General features: G+C 41.8%; 3 protein-coding genes across 5 annotated transcripts in view; 1 reads left to right on the forward strand and 2 right to left on the reverse strand.

The window, feature by feature from the left end:
• Positions 1-118: 118 nt before the first annotated feature.
• On the forward strand, positions 119-2,371 carry f2r (coagulation factor II (thrombin) receptor). The gene is given in 3 exon segments (XM_037482632.2): positions 119-281; positions 1,084-2,213; positions 2,215-2,371. Coding segments are annotated over 3 exon segments (1,272 nt in total). The 5' UTR covers positions 119-211; the 3' UTR covers positions 2,287-2,371.
• A 6,749-nt stretch (positions 2,372-9,120) lies between these two features.
• On the reverse strand, positions 9,121-12,025 carry LOC119225035 (uncharacterized). Its single transcript, XM_037482635.2, has 6 exons — positions 11,858-12,025; positions 10,395-10,537; positions 10,205-10,272; positions 9,853-9,981; positions 9,655-9,750; positions 9,121-9,553 (listed from the first exon to the last, which is right to left on the reverse strand). The coding sequence occupies exons 1-6, from the start codon at positions 11,966-11,968 to the stop codon at positions 9,465-9,467; spliced, it is 636 nt and encodes a 211-aa protein (XP_037338532.1). The 5' UTR covers positions 11,969-12,025; the 3' UTR covers positions 9,121-9,464.
• Positions 12,026-12,772: 747 nt separating this feature from the next.
• ssbp2a (single stranded DNA binding protein 2a) overlaps positions 12,773-16,652 on the reverse strand; it is a 39,814-nt gene continuing 35,934 nt past the window's right edge. For all 3 annotated transcript variants that reach the window (XM_037482634.2, XM_062562369.1, XM_062562367.1), the window contains 10 exons: positions 16,188-16,258; positions 16,022-16,089; positions 15,636-15,684; positions 15,525-15,560; positions 15,371-15,425; positions 15,217-15,287; positions 15,030-15,108; positions 14,867-14,895; positions 14,647-14,745; positions 12,773-14,424 (listed from right to left, as the gene is read on the reverse strand). In XM_037482634.2, the coding sequence (XP_037338531.1) occupies positions 14,395-14,424; positions 14,647-14,745; positions 14,867-14,895; positions 15,030-15,108; positions 15,217-15,287; positions 15,371-15,425; positions 15,525-15,560; positions 15,636-15,684; positions 16,022-16,089; positions 16,188-16,258 (587 nt within the window). In that variant the 3' untranslated portion in view covers positions 12,773-14,394. The remainder of the gene's footprint in view (positions 14,425-14,646; positions 14,746-14,866; positions 14,896-15,029; positions 15,109-15,216; positions 15,288-15,370; positions 15,426-15,524; positions 15,561-15,635; positions 15,685-16,021; positions 16,090-16,187; positions 16,259-16,652) is intronic.

Genomic DNA, 16,652 nt, shown 5'->3' on the forward strand with positions numbered 1-16,652 from the left:
AAAAGCCATTTCATTGACAAATGCTTTAGTCTGTGGACCTGGTACACTGGTACATATTGTTTACTGTGATGGGGCGGAGATGTGAGGGGAGGCGGAGTATCTTCCACTCAGTAATAACATGTTGGATGTTGACACAAAAACACTTCAGACAGACGGATGAATATCAACCCGCGAGTAGCTGTTTCATTTCTGCAGGATATACCTTGAAGGCATGAATCCCCTTAACATACTAGCTTTGGTATTGTTTTCTCTCCAGAGTTTAGCACTTGATTCCCAAAATGGTAAGTAGCTTTCTAAACCATAAACTCTGTAGAACTCTGATAGTTTCAAACTGATTATTGTATAATTATGTACTTGCTACAGGCTCGTACTCTGCAGGGTTTTACAAAAGCTGCTATTGCATGAATGTATCACCCCTCTAACTGATACTAAATGAGGCAACTTGTTGAACGGTGTGTAAGTGTATATATCTGCATAAGTGACCCCGAGTGTACCTGTCCAATTTTAAAATACATGAATATTATAACTAAATACAGTTGCTTCAATAAGTTTCTTGTTGGTTTATTAGTTAGAAAAGACTTTATGAACGGCAGGTTTTTTACTGAGTAATTCTAAGATGGGGTTTTTCAGTTTTCACTAAAGGTTGTTTTCTGAATTGTTTTTATAGTTTGGTCGTAGAAGACTGCAAACTGTTTCACAAACAGAATCAATGATTGATACTAAACTATCATTTTAAATTTGTTAAGGTCAGAAATCATGAAAATGATCTTTTACAGAGACATTTTCTCCAACATACAAAAACAACACAGTTCACTTATTTCAGGACTAAAATGAAACAAACAGTTTTCAGTGAAGTCTGCTATAAATTATCCAGAGTAACCACAATCTTTTAGATTCAAAGACAAAAAACAAATCTGTATGGCTGGATACCACTACAGATCTAATTATAAATTGTGTAATTTAACCCTTTAAATAGTGTATCAGAGTGCTGTATATATTATATTTGCACTTGACAAGTGTGTAAACTGCATCACATGCAAGCAAGTTTGAAATGGTATTCTGTTTCCTTTTGTCTCTTTTAAGGCTCGGTGTCCTTCCTTCGGACTTTCTCTGGTCACTTTAAAACCGTCAGCGGTGGGCCCGTAGACTACGTCGACCTGTCTTTAGACAGTTTGACTGATGACAATCGTTCTGTCTCAGAGTCGCCGCAGGAATCGGCAAAAAGACACAGTTTGCACCACAATCCCAAAAAGCAATTTTTTGTCTCGCAGGAAACTAAAAGTTTCCTTCAAGGTCGCCTGACAACGAGCTTCGTCCCCACCGTTTACACCCTTGTCTTCATTGTCGGTGTGCCCCTCAATCTCGTCGCCATGGTGATGTTTGTGCATCAAGTCCATCCCAGAAAACCAGCGGTGATTTACATGCTGAACCTGGCCTGTGCCGACCTCCTGTTCGGCCTGCTCCTTCCCTTCAAGATCGCCTACCATTACCACGGCAACAACTGGATCTACGGCTGCCTCATGTGTCGAGTGGTCACAGCGGCTTTCTACTGCAACATGTACTGCTCAGTCCTGCTCCTGACGTGTATCAGCGTTGACCGTTTCCTGGCGGTCGTGTACCCCATCGGCTCCCTGAGGTGGCGCGGCCCTCACGCCGCCTCAGCCGCGTGTGCCGCCATGTGGCTGTTGGCCCTTGGAGGAGCGTCGCCCCTCCTCGTCTCCGGGCAGACCGTCTATTTGTCGGACTTGGGCATCACCACCTGCCACGATGTGCAGGATTTGGAAAAACTACGAGCTCACTATGTTTACTTCTTCCCCATCTACTCCTCCGTGTTCTTCTTCGTGCCGCTGGCCTTCACTGCCGTCTGTTACGTGCTGATCATTCAGGCGCTGGCAGCCGCTAATGTCGCCAAGCGCTTCAGGAAGACCCGGGCCGCCGCGATGGCCGCGGCTGTGCTGGCCGTGTTCGTGGCGTGCTTCACGCCGACCAACGTCATCCTGATGGTTCACTACGTTCGGCTGTCCCACGGCTCCAGCGACGGCTCCTACCAAGCCTATCTGCTGTCCATGTGCGTGGGAAGCCTGAGCTGCTGTTTGGACCCGTTCCTGTACTACTTCGCCTCCTCTCGGTGCCAGAAGCAGGTGGCAGCTCTGCTGACATGTCGGCGACGGGCACAAGCGAAGAGCAGCTCGGGGATACAGGCTTCAGCAACGAGGCGGGAGGAGAGACAGCAGCAGGTCATGCAGGATGGAGAACATTCCCACTGGCCCCGGCGTGCGTTTCTGAGACGTTTTGATATTTATTTTGTGAGTTCTGATTTAAAGAGTTTGTGCAAACAATCGAAATAGTAATGTCCCCGATGTCATTTAAATTAAATTAGCTGTTATTTTGATGTTACAAAATACAGTAGGATAGTTTAAATGTTTGTTTCATCTCACAGAGCATATTAACATGTTCTTTAAGATGTTTGTTTCATAGTCTTGTTTGTGTGGAAAAAGATATACACCGTTGATAATAAAAGGATTTTAATCTGAAAAACATTACAAGTTATCTATCAGCTGTAAAACATAAATCTGGCTAGGTTTTGATGAGAATATCTGAAATTATACTCAATCAAAGCTAAAAATCTACGTTATACATATTTTGCTCAATACTTTTGTTGCTGTTTCTCCATCTTTTGTATTGCTGCTCACGGTGTTCTCTCTCTCTCATCGGGGCAGAGCTCTGAAAAGAAATATTAAAACAAAAACTAAGACGAGAGAAAATATTTTCTTTGTGCATTATGTAAAATGTTCCCATTTCCTCGCATTGTGCTTCACTTTGCTGCATAAAAAGCAAGGTGTAACTGTGTGTAAATGTTACAGTACAACACATCCATCGTATGTTACGTGTGTGCAGATCTACTCGCCTGTTTCACCGTCGTAGCTGTGGAAGTTCTCTGGGAAGCTCAGACACCCGACTTGTTTCCGGAAAAGTTCAACATCTTCAGGATTTGTTTTTCCAGTTCTCGCTGATGGAAAGGAGATGATTGAAATGATTTACCACATTCGAAAGCTCTAACCAAATGTGTTTTAACCAACAAGGAACTTACTGAACTGCAGGATGTATCTACCGGTGGCGTCCACGTTGTGAAAGGTGTCCGTCCACAGCAGGCAGTCGGAGCAAGTCTGTAGAACGCGTCCTTTGTGGTCTGAAAGATTTTCTTTAAGAGTGGACAACGCAGCGACCTATTATTTTGCAATACTATTTAGTGGATATACAGCGCCATGTCCTTAATCCTGATGTATCATGCAATAGAAATAGGCAGCCTCATTTCATGTGTAACTTACTACGAAAGGTGGTGGCAATCCCTGAGACTGTTGCATTCACTTCCCCAAAGATGCACCGATTGCTAAGAAACAAGAATATTTTGTGACAGAATTTTTTTCTTAGAAGCTACAAATTTAAGTTAACCTTTAGAATATTGTGCTAACAACAACGTATCGTGATGATTCTTTCCAAAGTATTTAAATGAGTAAAGCAGCAAACTTACAAGCAGTTATCTCCCCATCGTAAAGTCACAACTTGACTGTCAGAAGTCGGGGACAACTCTATCCAGGAGCTTCTCAGAGACTCCAATGCCTTGTGGTAAGGCTTAGGGTCACCGGCTCCCATCACATACACCCATTTTCCAAAAATCTTCAAATAAAAAGTCAGGTTGCACACAACTATGTTAAAAACTGTCTGAATGTACTTATTGTTTATATGCCTTTCAAATGAAATCAAATATATTTGAGACAAATAAGATGGAGGAAACCTACCAGTTGTGGGTCGTCTGGTACAAAAGGTTTGAGCAGGTCCTTACAGTCAGGTGCCGATGCAGCACCGAGGGAAGCGAGAGCCAACAGAACCACAACAGCAGGCGCAGCCATGATCAGACCGAGAAGGGGATGAGATGGAGAGAGAGTCAGCAGCACCGCAGAGGACCTCTAACGCTGATTCATCTTCCATTTGGGTTTCCAGACTAAATGTAAATGTGCAAGTGCTTAAAAGGGGGAGGAGGTGGTTTGTGCAACGCTCAAAGGCACCTGTGACAGTACAGCCATGAAGACCCATGCAGATTTCTTTAGTTCAGCATTGAAAGGCTCAGCGCAGCCATCCTCCGCTGCCCGTAGAGTTGCCCCCGAATGACCTCCAGACTTGTCTTTGACTGTTGAGACATTTGAAAAGGACCCGAGGCGGCTTTTCTTCAGTGAAGGGAAGGTTATTTCTCTGTGTGTCCGACCGTTTACGAGTTTGACGTCATCTCTCTCCCCCCCTAACAAAGAGGTTACCCAGCAACCGTCTTTGTGGAAGTTTGCATTTGAGAAGAGGTGGAGTAGTAGATGGAGCGTTTCAGTTTGATTCTATGCATTAGGAATAAATGACTGGAACACCCCACAAAGTGGGCCTGGGAGCCATTTTATTGACTTCACATAAAGAGGGAAAGCTGTTGGCCCTTAAACTCGGCCTCGGGGAGGAGAGTGGTGTCTTCAGAGGAGCACCGACTTGCCTCTTTCACTCTTTTTGAGAGTTTCATCAAATTATATTTATGAATGATATACTATTTCTTAAATGGAGGATGTAGCCGCCTCATATATGACCCCATAACAAATGACTGCTGACACTCACAGGGCCTTGGTTGGCCTGCAGCAGAGTAGTCTTGCAAAATTCCAGGAATATTCAAAGTTGGAAACTTTTCATGGAAATTGTGGGATAATTTAACCGTATTTAACTCAACAAAAATATGAGAAAACAACGTTTTGTTTTAGTTTTGTCATAAGTGGATATGCATGCACACATTTATAATACAATTATGCAAAGAGATATTTTCGACTCTATATCCATATGTGAGTAAAATGTTATTAGAAAAAACATAAACGTTGAACCACGTTGAACACGTTGAACGTAAAATTAATTAAGCTTCTCAAGAATTTGGTTTTAGTGTTTGGTCAAAAAACACAGAACGTTTTATTTTTACATTTATGGCCAAAAATGTTCCCAACTAGCTGCATCCAGTGTCGAGCTGAGCGACGCCTGCATAGTCAGTTTGTGTTAAATGCTTTTGCCAAAAAATTGGCAAGCTTAACTTTTTCAGAAATGCATGGGAAACTCTCCGCCCCTCTACAAACCTTTACCAGAGGCTCTTTGCAGTCCAAATCAGATGCAGCACCCAAGGAGGTGACCAACTGTGCGTCCATTGCTGGAGACAGCAACGCTAAGTCAGGGATCCTGCCAGCGTGAGTCTCCTTAAGCAGCCAGTGTTGTAATAGTGGGCTGGTAGACACACACACACACACACACACACCTTCACTTTTCACTTCCAGTATGTGAGGTCTTGTCCTAGTTTTCCCATTGCATAACAGCCAGCTGGCAGAGTCTAAATAACAAGACCCCTGCATCTTTTAAAATGTGAACATCCCCCTGCAGAGTCACACGCAGGCACAAAGGCACAAACAATAGAAAGAAAGACACACACACACCTCCTCTGTCCTTATCTGTTATTAAAGCCATGGCTTGAAAACAGAAAAGCTTACATAACATGTACTTTTTTTGTAGAAGGACTCATCAATTCTAGTGATACAAATATTTCACCCATAATGTATTAAGTAACAGTTAATACAAAATACGCTGAGCCGTTCACCTCAGCTCGGAGCTCTTCGGAGTGGACAGCTCCATGTAGTCTGTCACCCACAGTTAGAGGTACGGCAGCCTGACCTTTCAGTCCGTGCTCCCACTGCCGCCTCCTTTGGTTGAATACTAGAGGGAACCGCAAACATGGTGGAAACACACCGGCACTGTGTCCCGTCTCACATCGGATGGCAGAACCCCTGCGACCGCGCACGGTGCTCCCTCATTTGGCCGAGCCTGCACGCCGGCCGTTAAGCCCACTATGGCGTCCCTCGGAGTTTCCCCTGAGGAGACTCTGAGGCCGCATGATAGATGCCCTCGACTCCAGTGGTCCAGTGGCTCGTGGTCCAGTGGCTCGTGGTCCAGTGGCTCTTGGTACAGCAGCGTGCACGGGCCGTACCGTCAGGGATCCTCTTACTTCCTTTACTTCCATTGCTGATGATTCCTTCATGTCGATGTCCCAGAGCTACGTGCCGTACACCTGGCGATGAAGCGTCTCCTGCCTTACGGACAGCATGTGCTTGTCTGGTGAGTGAAGCATGCTCCAGGTGGAACTCTGATGGCTCGGGTGTCACCTTGTAGCTTAACACAGCTCTTCGACGGGCTCGCGGACCAACCGACCTCATCTACAGGCCCAGTTTGACCCTGACCTTTGGACCGACGGGGGACGCAAACTAACTGACGTACGTAACTTTTGTTATCTTAAGTAGACAAACTTAAAAACCTCGTCAACAATATATTGAGTTTGTTTCCACATGCTGTTGCCAACGTTGGGTAATGAATTACAAGTTGTGCTTCACGGACCCCTATCAAGAGGGTTTGATCTGTACAATAGCTACAGTTCACTCAAGCAATATGCAATGAATTCCATGTAGTTTTTGATTCATATCCACCTTAAAAATGTTTTTGTTGCTTCTAAAAGGATTTTTGACCTCCTGTTTAGACGGCTTCGGCTGTACACGCTACCTCTACCTCTAAGAGAGGCTCCATTTTCTTCACCGTGGCTTTGTTGTTGTTTTCTTTACTCTTCCCTCGCCAATCTTCTCAATGCCGCTTTCCACCACTTAAGGATAAAAAGACGATCACAAAACTATTGCTTAGGGTGTTCTGGTAGCAAGTACACAAGCACGTTTTGTTACTTATCAACTGATATATTTGTTATGGACAAACGATGAATAGTAAAGAAGACAAACCAATTAATTAAAAAAGTATGGACTTCTATTGATTGATTTCTTCTTCCAAAATAAAAGAATCTCTCTTTTACATGCCTTGTTTTTATTGAGCTTCATATGCATGACAGAAAAAAACATTCAAAGTGCATCATGATTTCAGTGTATTAAATTCTCTTTGACACAGCAATCAAACATAATTATCAACCTTCCAGAAGCTAAGTAGCTATTTCTTGCCGACCGTTGTTGCCCTCTGCAGAAAGGGATTTTTTCTAGGTTTACACACCTAGAGGGCATACTTGAATCAAATTTAGCTCAGAGAGTAACTTCCGGTCTCTATTGTTCTTCCTCCTTCACATGTGTCGCAGCCACCTTCTCATAAGGACACAGATCTGAAACAGAAGGAGGGAATCAGCTCCTAAATAAGTTGCATAACCGGTGTTCCTTAGTGTGCTCTGTGTTGTGGCGAATCAGAATCTTACCTGTGGTTTCTCCAAAGTGGAATTCTGGTGGGAAGTTGAGGCACGCAGCCTGTTTCTTGAAAACTTCCAGATCAGGGAGGTCCAATTTCCCTGTCTTTGCTGCGGGGCAATGGAAGGTGGTGGGGTGGGTTTAAGAAACTCTATTTTTTAAATGAAACACATATCACAAAGCTCTGAACTCACTGAAGAGGTGGAGGTTTCTGCCGTTTCTGCCTTCCACTGTCGACACCTTGGTGTCCGTCCACAGGATGCAGTCAGGGCAGGTCACCAGGTGCCTCCCAACATGCTCATTACTTGAGTTGTTTGAATTAACTGTTAAACATGAACAACACATGCAAATATTGTAATAACTGGATTAAAGTATACATGATTTATCATTTACTTACATTTCACCGTGGTGACGTTTTCAGCGATGGTGAAATTTATGCCTCCATGATAACATTTTCCATCCCTGGTAAGGAGAGTTATAGGAAAAAAATGAATATTTTACGGGATTAAGTCTTACTTCCTACCTTCTGCATTGGTTGTATTAAGTTAATTTTCAAAAGAACAGCAGTTACAGTTTGTCTCCCCAGCGAAAGACCATGTCTTCACTATCGGGTTTGGGTGAGATTTCGATCCAGGAGCTGATTAAAGTCCTAAGTTCCTTCAGGAGCTTTGCGTTGTCTGATGTTCCAGCATAAAAGATCCATTTTCCAGAAACCTTGACATAGACGTGCAAAAATCTGATTTATACATTTTCACTCAAAGAAGGACTCTTAATTTTGGAGTCATCAAATCCCAAATGTTTACCACTTCTGGACACATCATCAAAAATTCAAAAAGAAACCTGTTTCGACTAGACGTAAATGCTGAGGGAAACATACCTTGCTGCGATCGCTCTGAGTTTTAAGCAGCTCTTGAGCAGCCTGGATCCGATGCAGCCGTTACAACAGAGAGAGCCAGCAGAGCCAAACAACACTGAACTGACATGATTAGACGTCCAAACCTCAGCGACCACAGAAAGAACACTTGTTTTCCTGCAGAAAGGCCCTCTTGAAGACCAGCGGAGGGGAAGCTACATAGACTTTGGACTGCTGCATTTTGGGGGAGTGAACTATAGCAAAAGGTGTGTTTGTGTAATCCCTGGGTGCACGACATACAATATTATTCCAGAACATGAAAATGAATCTCTACATTATTTATTACACTATTATACTCATTACTGCGGATGGTGCCCAACAGCACAGCAGCTCTACAGAATGTGTGGACAGGTTCATTTTTGGGGGGGTTTTACCATTGTTTTTGGTGTCTCAGATCAGCAGGACTCTACTTTGACCGTATTGATCCAATGCATTATGGGATATATCTCAAAATCAATGAATGCAATAGATGGATGCATGTTATGGTATTGAATGCATATATGTGAGAAAATGTGTCATGAAATATTTTATTGAATTGTTATAAAAACATTTTGAATAAAGGTGACATTTTGTCATGAAAATATCATGTTATAGTAAAGCACGAGTCACTGAAAAGTCATGAAAAATGCACTTAAGTTCATCATGAAGAGAAACTGAAAATGTAATTGAATACAGTTTCATAATAAATATATCATAGTATAATATTTAATCAAAAAGTAGTGTAGGATGCATACTGTACAATTTGTTTCCACTACCTTAAGTTTGTGGGAACGACGTTTGAGAATTGTTACATTTGATTCTATGGATTTGAAATGTCTGGCATCATCAAATTGGAATTTGGAAACACTGAAAAGAAATGTTGGAGCTCTAAAACCAAAGTTTTTTTTTGGATAATAAATAAATGACTAGAACACAACACAGAGTGGTACTGAGAGCAGTTTTATTTACTTCACAAGGCAATAAGAAAAAGTTACTCAACTACTTTTTAAAAGGATTTGAACGAGCCGTTTAAGTGGATTTCCAGGCACCAGTGTGCCTGCCAGAGTCTTCTTAACTTTTCATACAGCACATTTATTACACTAACTAGCGAAAGGTCAAACGGCGTTGCTGCTGCTGAAACAAGGCAACGACAGAACGCATGGCGTTAAGTTAATCCACAGCGCATGCAGATCTCATTACAACATTATTAAGCACATGTTAAGCTGAATGAGTTTGGGTGGGTCGATGCAGATCAAAGCGTTGGCACATCTCTTTGCTGTGGTTCACTTTGCAGGAGGCTCAACGTCGGTTTGATTGTTCTCTGTACTCTCCGCAGTAGGCAAAGCGGCGACCCTGACATCTGGACACAGTTCTGAAATCGGAGAAAAAAATCGATGGGTGAGGAAGGCGGCATGAAGATGTGCTTTGGTGAATGATTTGGCATGAAAGAAAAAAGCGCAAATGACAGCTGACCTGTTCCTCCAAAGTGGTACTCTGGGAGGAATTTAAGACATTCAGCCTGCTTCTTGAAGGTTTCCAACTCAGATGGCTCCAATGTGCCGGTTCGTGCTTTAAAAGAGAAGCCAGAGGAAAGTGGGCAGAAATAAGAAACAACTAATCAAAATCTATACTTTTTTCTACAGTTCTTTTAGGGAGAAGAACTATCCTTACTAAAGAGGTAGAGGTATCGTCCCTTAGACTTTCCATCAGGGAGGAGAGTGGTGTCTTCAGACAGGAGGCAGTCGGAGCAGGTCTCATAGTACTTCCCATCATGATATGAAGTGTGACCATTGATATTAACTGTGACACATTGGGGAAAAAAAGCTTCTGAATGAAAATGTGCAATATTGAGTTTGTTTCTATTTGAAATTGAACCATAGTATAAACGTATTGGAACCCTTCTGCAACCATTTCCTTGACTATCAGGCTTCATGCTGCATCACCCACAAAACATTACCCACCAGTTAAAAATGAGCAGTGGTGACTCAGAGTGTTACAGAAGGATCTTGATAGAGATAGTTACAAGTGGTGTGACTGGTCATCCCTGAGATGGTGGCATTGGCTAACCCCTGCAGGCATCTATTTCCATTTCTGAAACAAAAAAAAACAAAATGATAAAAAAGGAGTAAGTAATCCTAACCTTAACCAATAATCTTAACCATTATTGTTTCCTTGAGAGCAAAACACAAAATATTTGTCTGGAGTGTCCTTACAGGCGGTCGGACCAGTAGATGGAGATGACTCCGCTGTCTGAGGAGGGCGACAGATCCACCCAGGAGCCGTTCACCGTCACCAGGTCGCTCTTCAGGCCAGGCTTGTCCCATGAGCCCACATGGAGCACCCACTTGCCGTAGATCTTACACAGGGGCGAGACATCCACACAGATCAGTCACATGACTGCGCTGCTTTTCTGTGACATAGTGTGATCATCCTTAAAATTCTAGAGTACTTTATAGAAAAGGGCGGAGAAATGTGTGGAGCGGTGGGGGCCAACAGGCCTAAAGGTTTGTATGGATTTAATCAACTGATCTATGCAACCTATAGATAATTGATATTGCAATTACTCGGTTACTCGGTGTGGTACAATTGTTGTCTTACTTGTTGTAATCTAAGCAGAATCACAATCAGATTTCAGAAATCAAAAATGTAAAATAAGCGGTTTATCAATAGACTGCACATGGAACAGGTACTAATAGCGTTCCAACAGGAAACCACAAACCACCTGACCAACTTTCTTTTGAAGTGCAACGGTTAGTCCACACAATTTGAAAATAGAATAAATATATAAAAATAAGCACGCAAACAAACACACCACAACAAGTAGAAAAACATTTTTCTGGCTGTTATACACGGTCTGGTGCTCAAACTTCAACCTCAAAATGTCTTACTCTTAAGTAGTGAATATCAATTATAATGTTTGATTAATAGTATTCATTATTGTTCCCTGTTAACTCAGGGTGGTGCAATGTTTTTCATGTATTTTGTGAATTATCTTAGTGCTTATTAATTCTACTGATAATAATAATTTACTTTCACACTTGCTATTAACCAAAAATGACTTCTGCCGTTCACAAACACAATCCTCATGTTTAAATCACCAGAATGGTCATTCTAATATATTAGGATTAATATTTACTTAATTATTGTTATTATTATTAAGAGTCATAGAGATGTTTTCCAAATGTATTTAAATGTTTTAACAAAAACAGATATTTTAACTGTATTGTTCAGTTTGAGATACCGGAGTAAACTAATTATGATTACGGTACACACTTTGCAAACAAAGTAACTCATCTGACTTCTATTTTTGAAATGAATGTGAAATATCATCGCTCTAATCATGCACAGTCAGCCGGACTGATGGTACCAACAAATGGTCCAAAAAAACAAGTAAAAAATGGCTAAAATCCAGAATAATTTGCTACAATGAAGCTGCAGTTATGCATAGTATGCACACTGAACATAGCAGCAGAGGATTCTCCCTTTTTGAACTATTATAAGGCAGAATGTTTATTGTGCAGTGCATGCAAAACAGAGAACGTGACGTGAACCGAGGTTTTTTATTCTTTACATCTTCAAACAAAAAGATATTCAAGTTATATTAACACACAGCGCTGTGCTACTAAGCCTCCTCACATATGACCCCAGCTCATAACAAATGACTGCTGATACTCACAGGGCTGTGGCTGTCTAGTACCAGAGGCTTGACCAGCTCTTTGCAGTCCAGTTCAGATGCAGCACCCAGGGAGGTGAGAGCCAGCAGAGCTATGACCAGCTGTGCATCCATTGCTCGAGACAGCAGGCAGCCAGAGAGCAAAAGTAAGTCAGGGATCCCGCCAGCTAGAGCCTCCTTAAGCAACCAGTGTTGTAATAGTGGGCTGGTACACAAACACATACACACACACACACACACACACACACACACATTCCCTTTTCACTTTTAGTATGTGAGGTCTTGTCCTAGTTTTCCCATTGCATAACAGCCAGCTGGCAGAGTCTAAATAACAAGACCCCTGCATCTTTTAAAATGTGAACATCCCCCTGCAGAGTCACACGCAGGCACAAACAATAGAAAGAAAGACACATTCTCACACACACACACACACACACACACAATAATAAAGACCCATTTACACACATACACAAATTATAAAGGTATTTACTATTATTATGTTATCTGTGATAGTCACCCATCTTAAGATTCTGTAGAAAAGATTCTATTCAATAAATGTATTTTATTGACCAACATACGGAGCAAACTGCTGTTGCTCTGTGGTGGCAGGTGCAACTGTGTGGCATCGGCAAATGTTTTACATGGCTGCAAGGACGGGACGGGTCAGGAAGGTCGCAGGGCAGAATTTGCCTTCGGGCACCAGGGAGGTCAGTGCCTTTGTTTGATGTTTACAAAGTCTTATCAATATTACAACACAATCTTGGCATTGATGGCGTAATGTATTGAGCTTAGCTGCTGGCTGGCTCTTTGAAAAGGTTTTCAGCAACTGCCTTAACAAAGTGGGGAAGTTGGAAGGGGAGCGGGTCCTGCTCCCACGGCGCCCCCAAGATAGCAGCTTGAACCCTCCTTACCAATGAAAAGAGTTGAGACTTTTAATAAGGGAGGAGAAGTTTTATACTAGCATATTCAAAACCCATGAAATACTTCTCTGTGTATTTACAAAAACATAATACAAGAATAAAAAAAGAGAAAATTGACATCACAAATGGAGTCCCACGTACTGCTACTAAACAGAAAACATGATCCAATTTACAAATGCATCTTCTACTCCCAATTATGGCTTCAATCTAACAGAAAAGCAAAATAAAATATCTCTGTTAAGTTGTGATGGTGCATCATCAATCCATCCCTCCCTTTGCAATAATTATCTCCAGATTCTTTTTTAAATAATAATAATATCAAATACACATACAAGATATAGGAGCTACATTGGTCAGCTGTACACTTTGCAGTAAGGAAGGGGAGAGGAGGATGTTCACAGGCATATCAACCTTTTCTACATGATGATAGGACATCTTGGGAAGTGAAAAAAATGTAAAACACTTACTAAAAACCAGCATATTTTCACTTTCTGTACCAACTGACCCTTCACTTCACAATAAGATCACAGTTTATCCGGATGGCAATTAAGTATGAGAGACCAAAGTGACTTCATAAGCTTGTGTCTTATAGCTACCGCTCGTACTAGTCGTCGTTCTTTGTTTTCTCTCCCTTTGTTGAACATGTTATACAACTTTGCTACTGTGATTCCAATATGTAAAATTATAAACGTTTAAATAACTAGAGATGAGAGAGGCCTTAGCAACCAAAAAAATGTAAAAACATGCTCAGGTTCAGTGTCCTTTCTTAATTAATAATATAGTTAAATAAAACAATCAAATATCTTTTGATTTCCCATTTCTAATTATCCATGTTTTTGCAGTAAACAAAATGTATGATCCTCCAAAAGGGAACGAATACTGTATTTTTTTCCATAATTAAGAGTAAGAAAAACCTTTCAAAGTCTGTTCAATGTGACTTTTGTGCAGATCCTCCTGCCCAGTGTTATCCTCGCTGCTCTCTGAACAGTGAACAGAACAATTCAAACAAGACTATGCAACCCATTCTCACTCACTTTTGGTGAATTCAGCATACGATACAATCTTTATTTCTACTGCACTGTTTCTAAATGTGACTTCATATTAAAAATGGAGACAAATATTTTATTTTGTGAAGGAACCTTTCTGCAAATCATTGTTGAAGAGCTGACTTTGAAGAGATTTAATTTTCCACATGAGTTTGGGAATTTTATATAAAACAAACTACCCATTATAAAGATGTGAAGTCTCTCAATTTCTCTTTTCTCAAGAAAAGATAAAAGATGTAAAGATATATAACATGTAAAAACCAGCGTATTTGTTTGCAAAGAGTTCACCTCCAGGTTGTTTCAATTTGGTTGCTTTGTACAGTCTTATAGTTGCAGAGGAAGAACTGATGAGCGTAGCAGAGTCACCACTTTGAACAGCAGAAGAAGAAATAGGACAGAAGAGATGTGGACAGAAACCATGGAGGGGTGGGGCTTGGGGGATCTTAGGAGGACAGGGCCTGGGGCAAATGTGTGTTGGTGGTGTAGGAAGAGTCACTGGTCTAGATGACATCACATCCTGCTTCTCACTGATCCGGGTCGCTCGGCGACTGAAGCAGACCTGCTTCCAGAGCCTTCACACGCTCATCGTCATGTTCGGAGAATACTGCAGGGATTAGACCGAGAGAAATGAGCACGTTTGAGTTTGCCTTTGTGAGCATTGTGCACAGTTTAACAGACAGGATAAGAGTATCCTTAATTAGAAATCCCTCCAACAATGTTAATTGTTAAGTGACATTTCTTTACTTTGGGGTTGACTTTAATGTTGATGTTTTGCGTTTTGAGATCTCTCTGATCTTCACAACGTGATAGATGACAATTGCCTTACACTTTCGTTCTGAAAAGGGTTAAGGAAGTTTCCTCCCATCTCTCCATCCTCCCTGGGGGTCCCGGGCTGGTTACTCATACTTAGGTTGCCAGGAGAGTTCTTTTAAAAAGTATGCAAAACAAAAACGTATTAGTAATTGTATAGATTTAAAGGTACAACAATCTGACATGCAGTGCAATTGCAAAGTAGAGTTAAAAAATAGATAAATATCTTCTTTTACCTTGGGGAGACTGTCCATATCACCTGAGCCTGAGAGAGGTGAAACAAGTAAACGTTATCAAAAGAATGCTTATCTTCCTTAAAAGGACTCGACAGATTTAAAACTATAGCCAGAGATTCATTAGAAATGTAGTACATGCAGTACAAACTACTTGTTACTATACCTAATGATCCATTCATGTGATGGGGCTCCATTCCCGCCATTCCCCCCAATGGGCCGTCACCACCTGAACCCATAGGGAACTGAGGAGAACATACACAGTAGCCAATGATACAATTGTAACTAACACAATGTTTTAATATCAAATACACTCAGACACAATGATATCCACAAAGAGAGACATTTCTCACATTTGGTCGGCTTCCACCTGGAGGGACTGTGCTTATCATGGTGTACATGTTGTCACCAGAGTTGGTAGAATCTGACATAATGAACAGAGAAAAATGAGAGGATAACAAAGCATAAACACAAGGAGACAGACGCACACGAAAGACATGAGCGTACCTGCTGGACTCGGCATTATCGGGGTCCCAGGTGGTCCCCCTCCTCCTGGAGGTCCCTGGAATCACACTTTGATTTTCCATAATTCATTCATGAACTCGTGAATTTCAGCAGTATAGATAGTGAGCAGCAAGAGCTTAAAACTAAACATACATACCACATAACTTCCTGGAGATGCTGAAGAGTAAGGTGTCTGCAAAAATACAGAAGAACATCGTGAAAGTAATGAAATAACTTTCCCCCCGGGTGTCTTTGTTAGAGCACTCACCGAATTGGAGTTTGGAGGATTTGGCCAGGGTCTACCCCCACCAGGCCCCCTGGAACACACACAGTCACACACTTTAGTTTTCTCCTTTTGGCTGGTTTCTTTTGTTCCAATTCATTCGGGCAGGGTTGGCAACAACAAGCTAATCTGTTGCCAGAGTTAATGGGGACAACAAGTAATAAAGAAAAGCATAAAAGAAGACAAAGTAAAGGATAGTTGGCTCCTCGCTACACTTCAAGACCCAAGAACATACAGTCAGGTTTCATTAAAGCCACTGAGGTGAAACAGCTGAGTGCCTCTATTGTAGGGAGAAAATAAGGCAGTTTGCATGAAATGTGCGGAGGTCATGTACACTGTGTGTGGTTAAATTGTACAATGTTAACACTCACATGTTCATGCCAGGCATCCCGGGACCAACCAGGGCATTCAGTGGTGGTCTCATCCCACCTCCATAACCCTAAATAAATATATACCAAATGTCCTTTGTTTACAGCAGTAAGCACCAATCAGAACGACTGCTTTGTAAATATTCCAACAAATGCTCTGGTCCCATACCTGGGGCCCGAGTGGTACCATGCCTCTCGGGGGAGTCATCCGCTGCATGGGCCCTCCCATATTGGGATGTCCTGAAACGAAGAACAACTGACCAACTGCAACCAGCAAGACCAGTGTATTGAGATCAGACCGGTTTTGGTAATTTCTCCTCCCATCATCTTGAACCAGACGATATGGAACGATTTTCGAGTACATTGTTACATGAACTCTTCTTAACTTCCCTGTGAACTCTCTCTTCAAATACACATGTTCCCAAAGTGTACTTTTGTATTTTATACTTTTGCTTGGGAACTGTGATGCAAAACCAGGATTCTGCCCGGAGCAAACTATTGTAAAACATTCTTAGTTTCAGCTTAAATTACACAATCTTCTTATTCTAATGTTCAGTTTGGCACTAAGAACAGTGTGACTCATTAAACCTTTGCAGATGTTGTGCCTGAAGGACTGTTATGTGACTGAATGTGG

Source organism: Pungitius pungitius, chromosome 5 (genome assembly GCF_949316345.1).
Source record: "Pungitius pungitius chromosome 5, fPunPun2.1, whole genome shotgun sequence".
Lineage (NCBI taxonomy): Eukaryota > Metazoa > Chordata > Actinopteri > Perciformes > Gasterosteidae > Pungitius > Pungitius pungitius.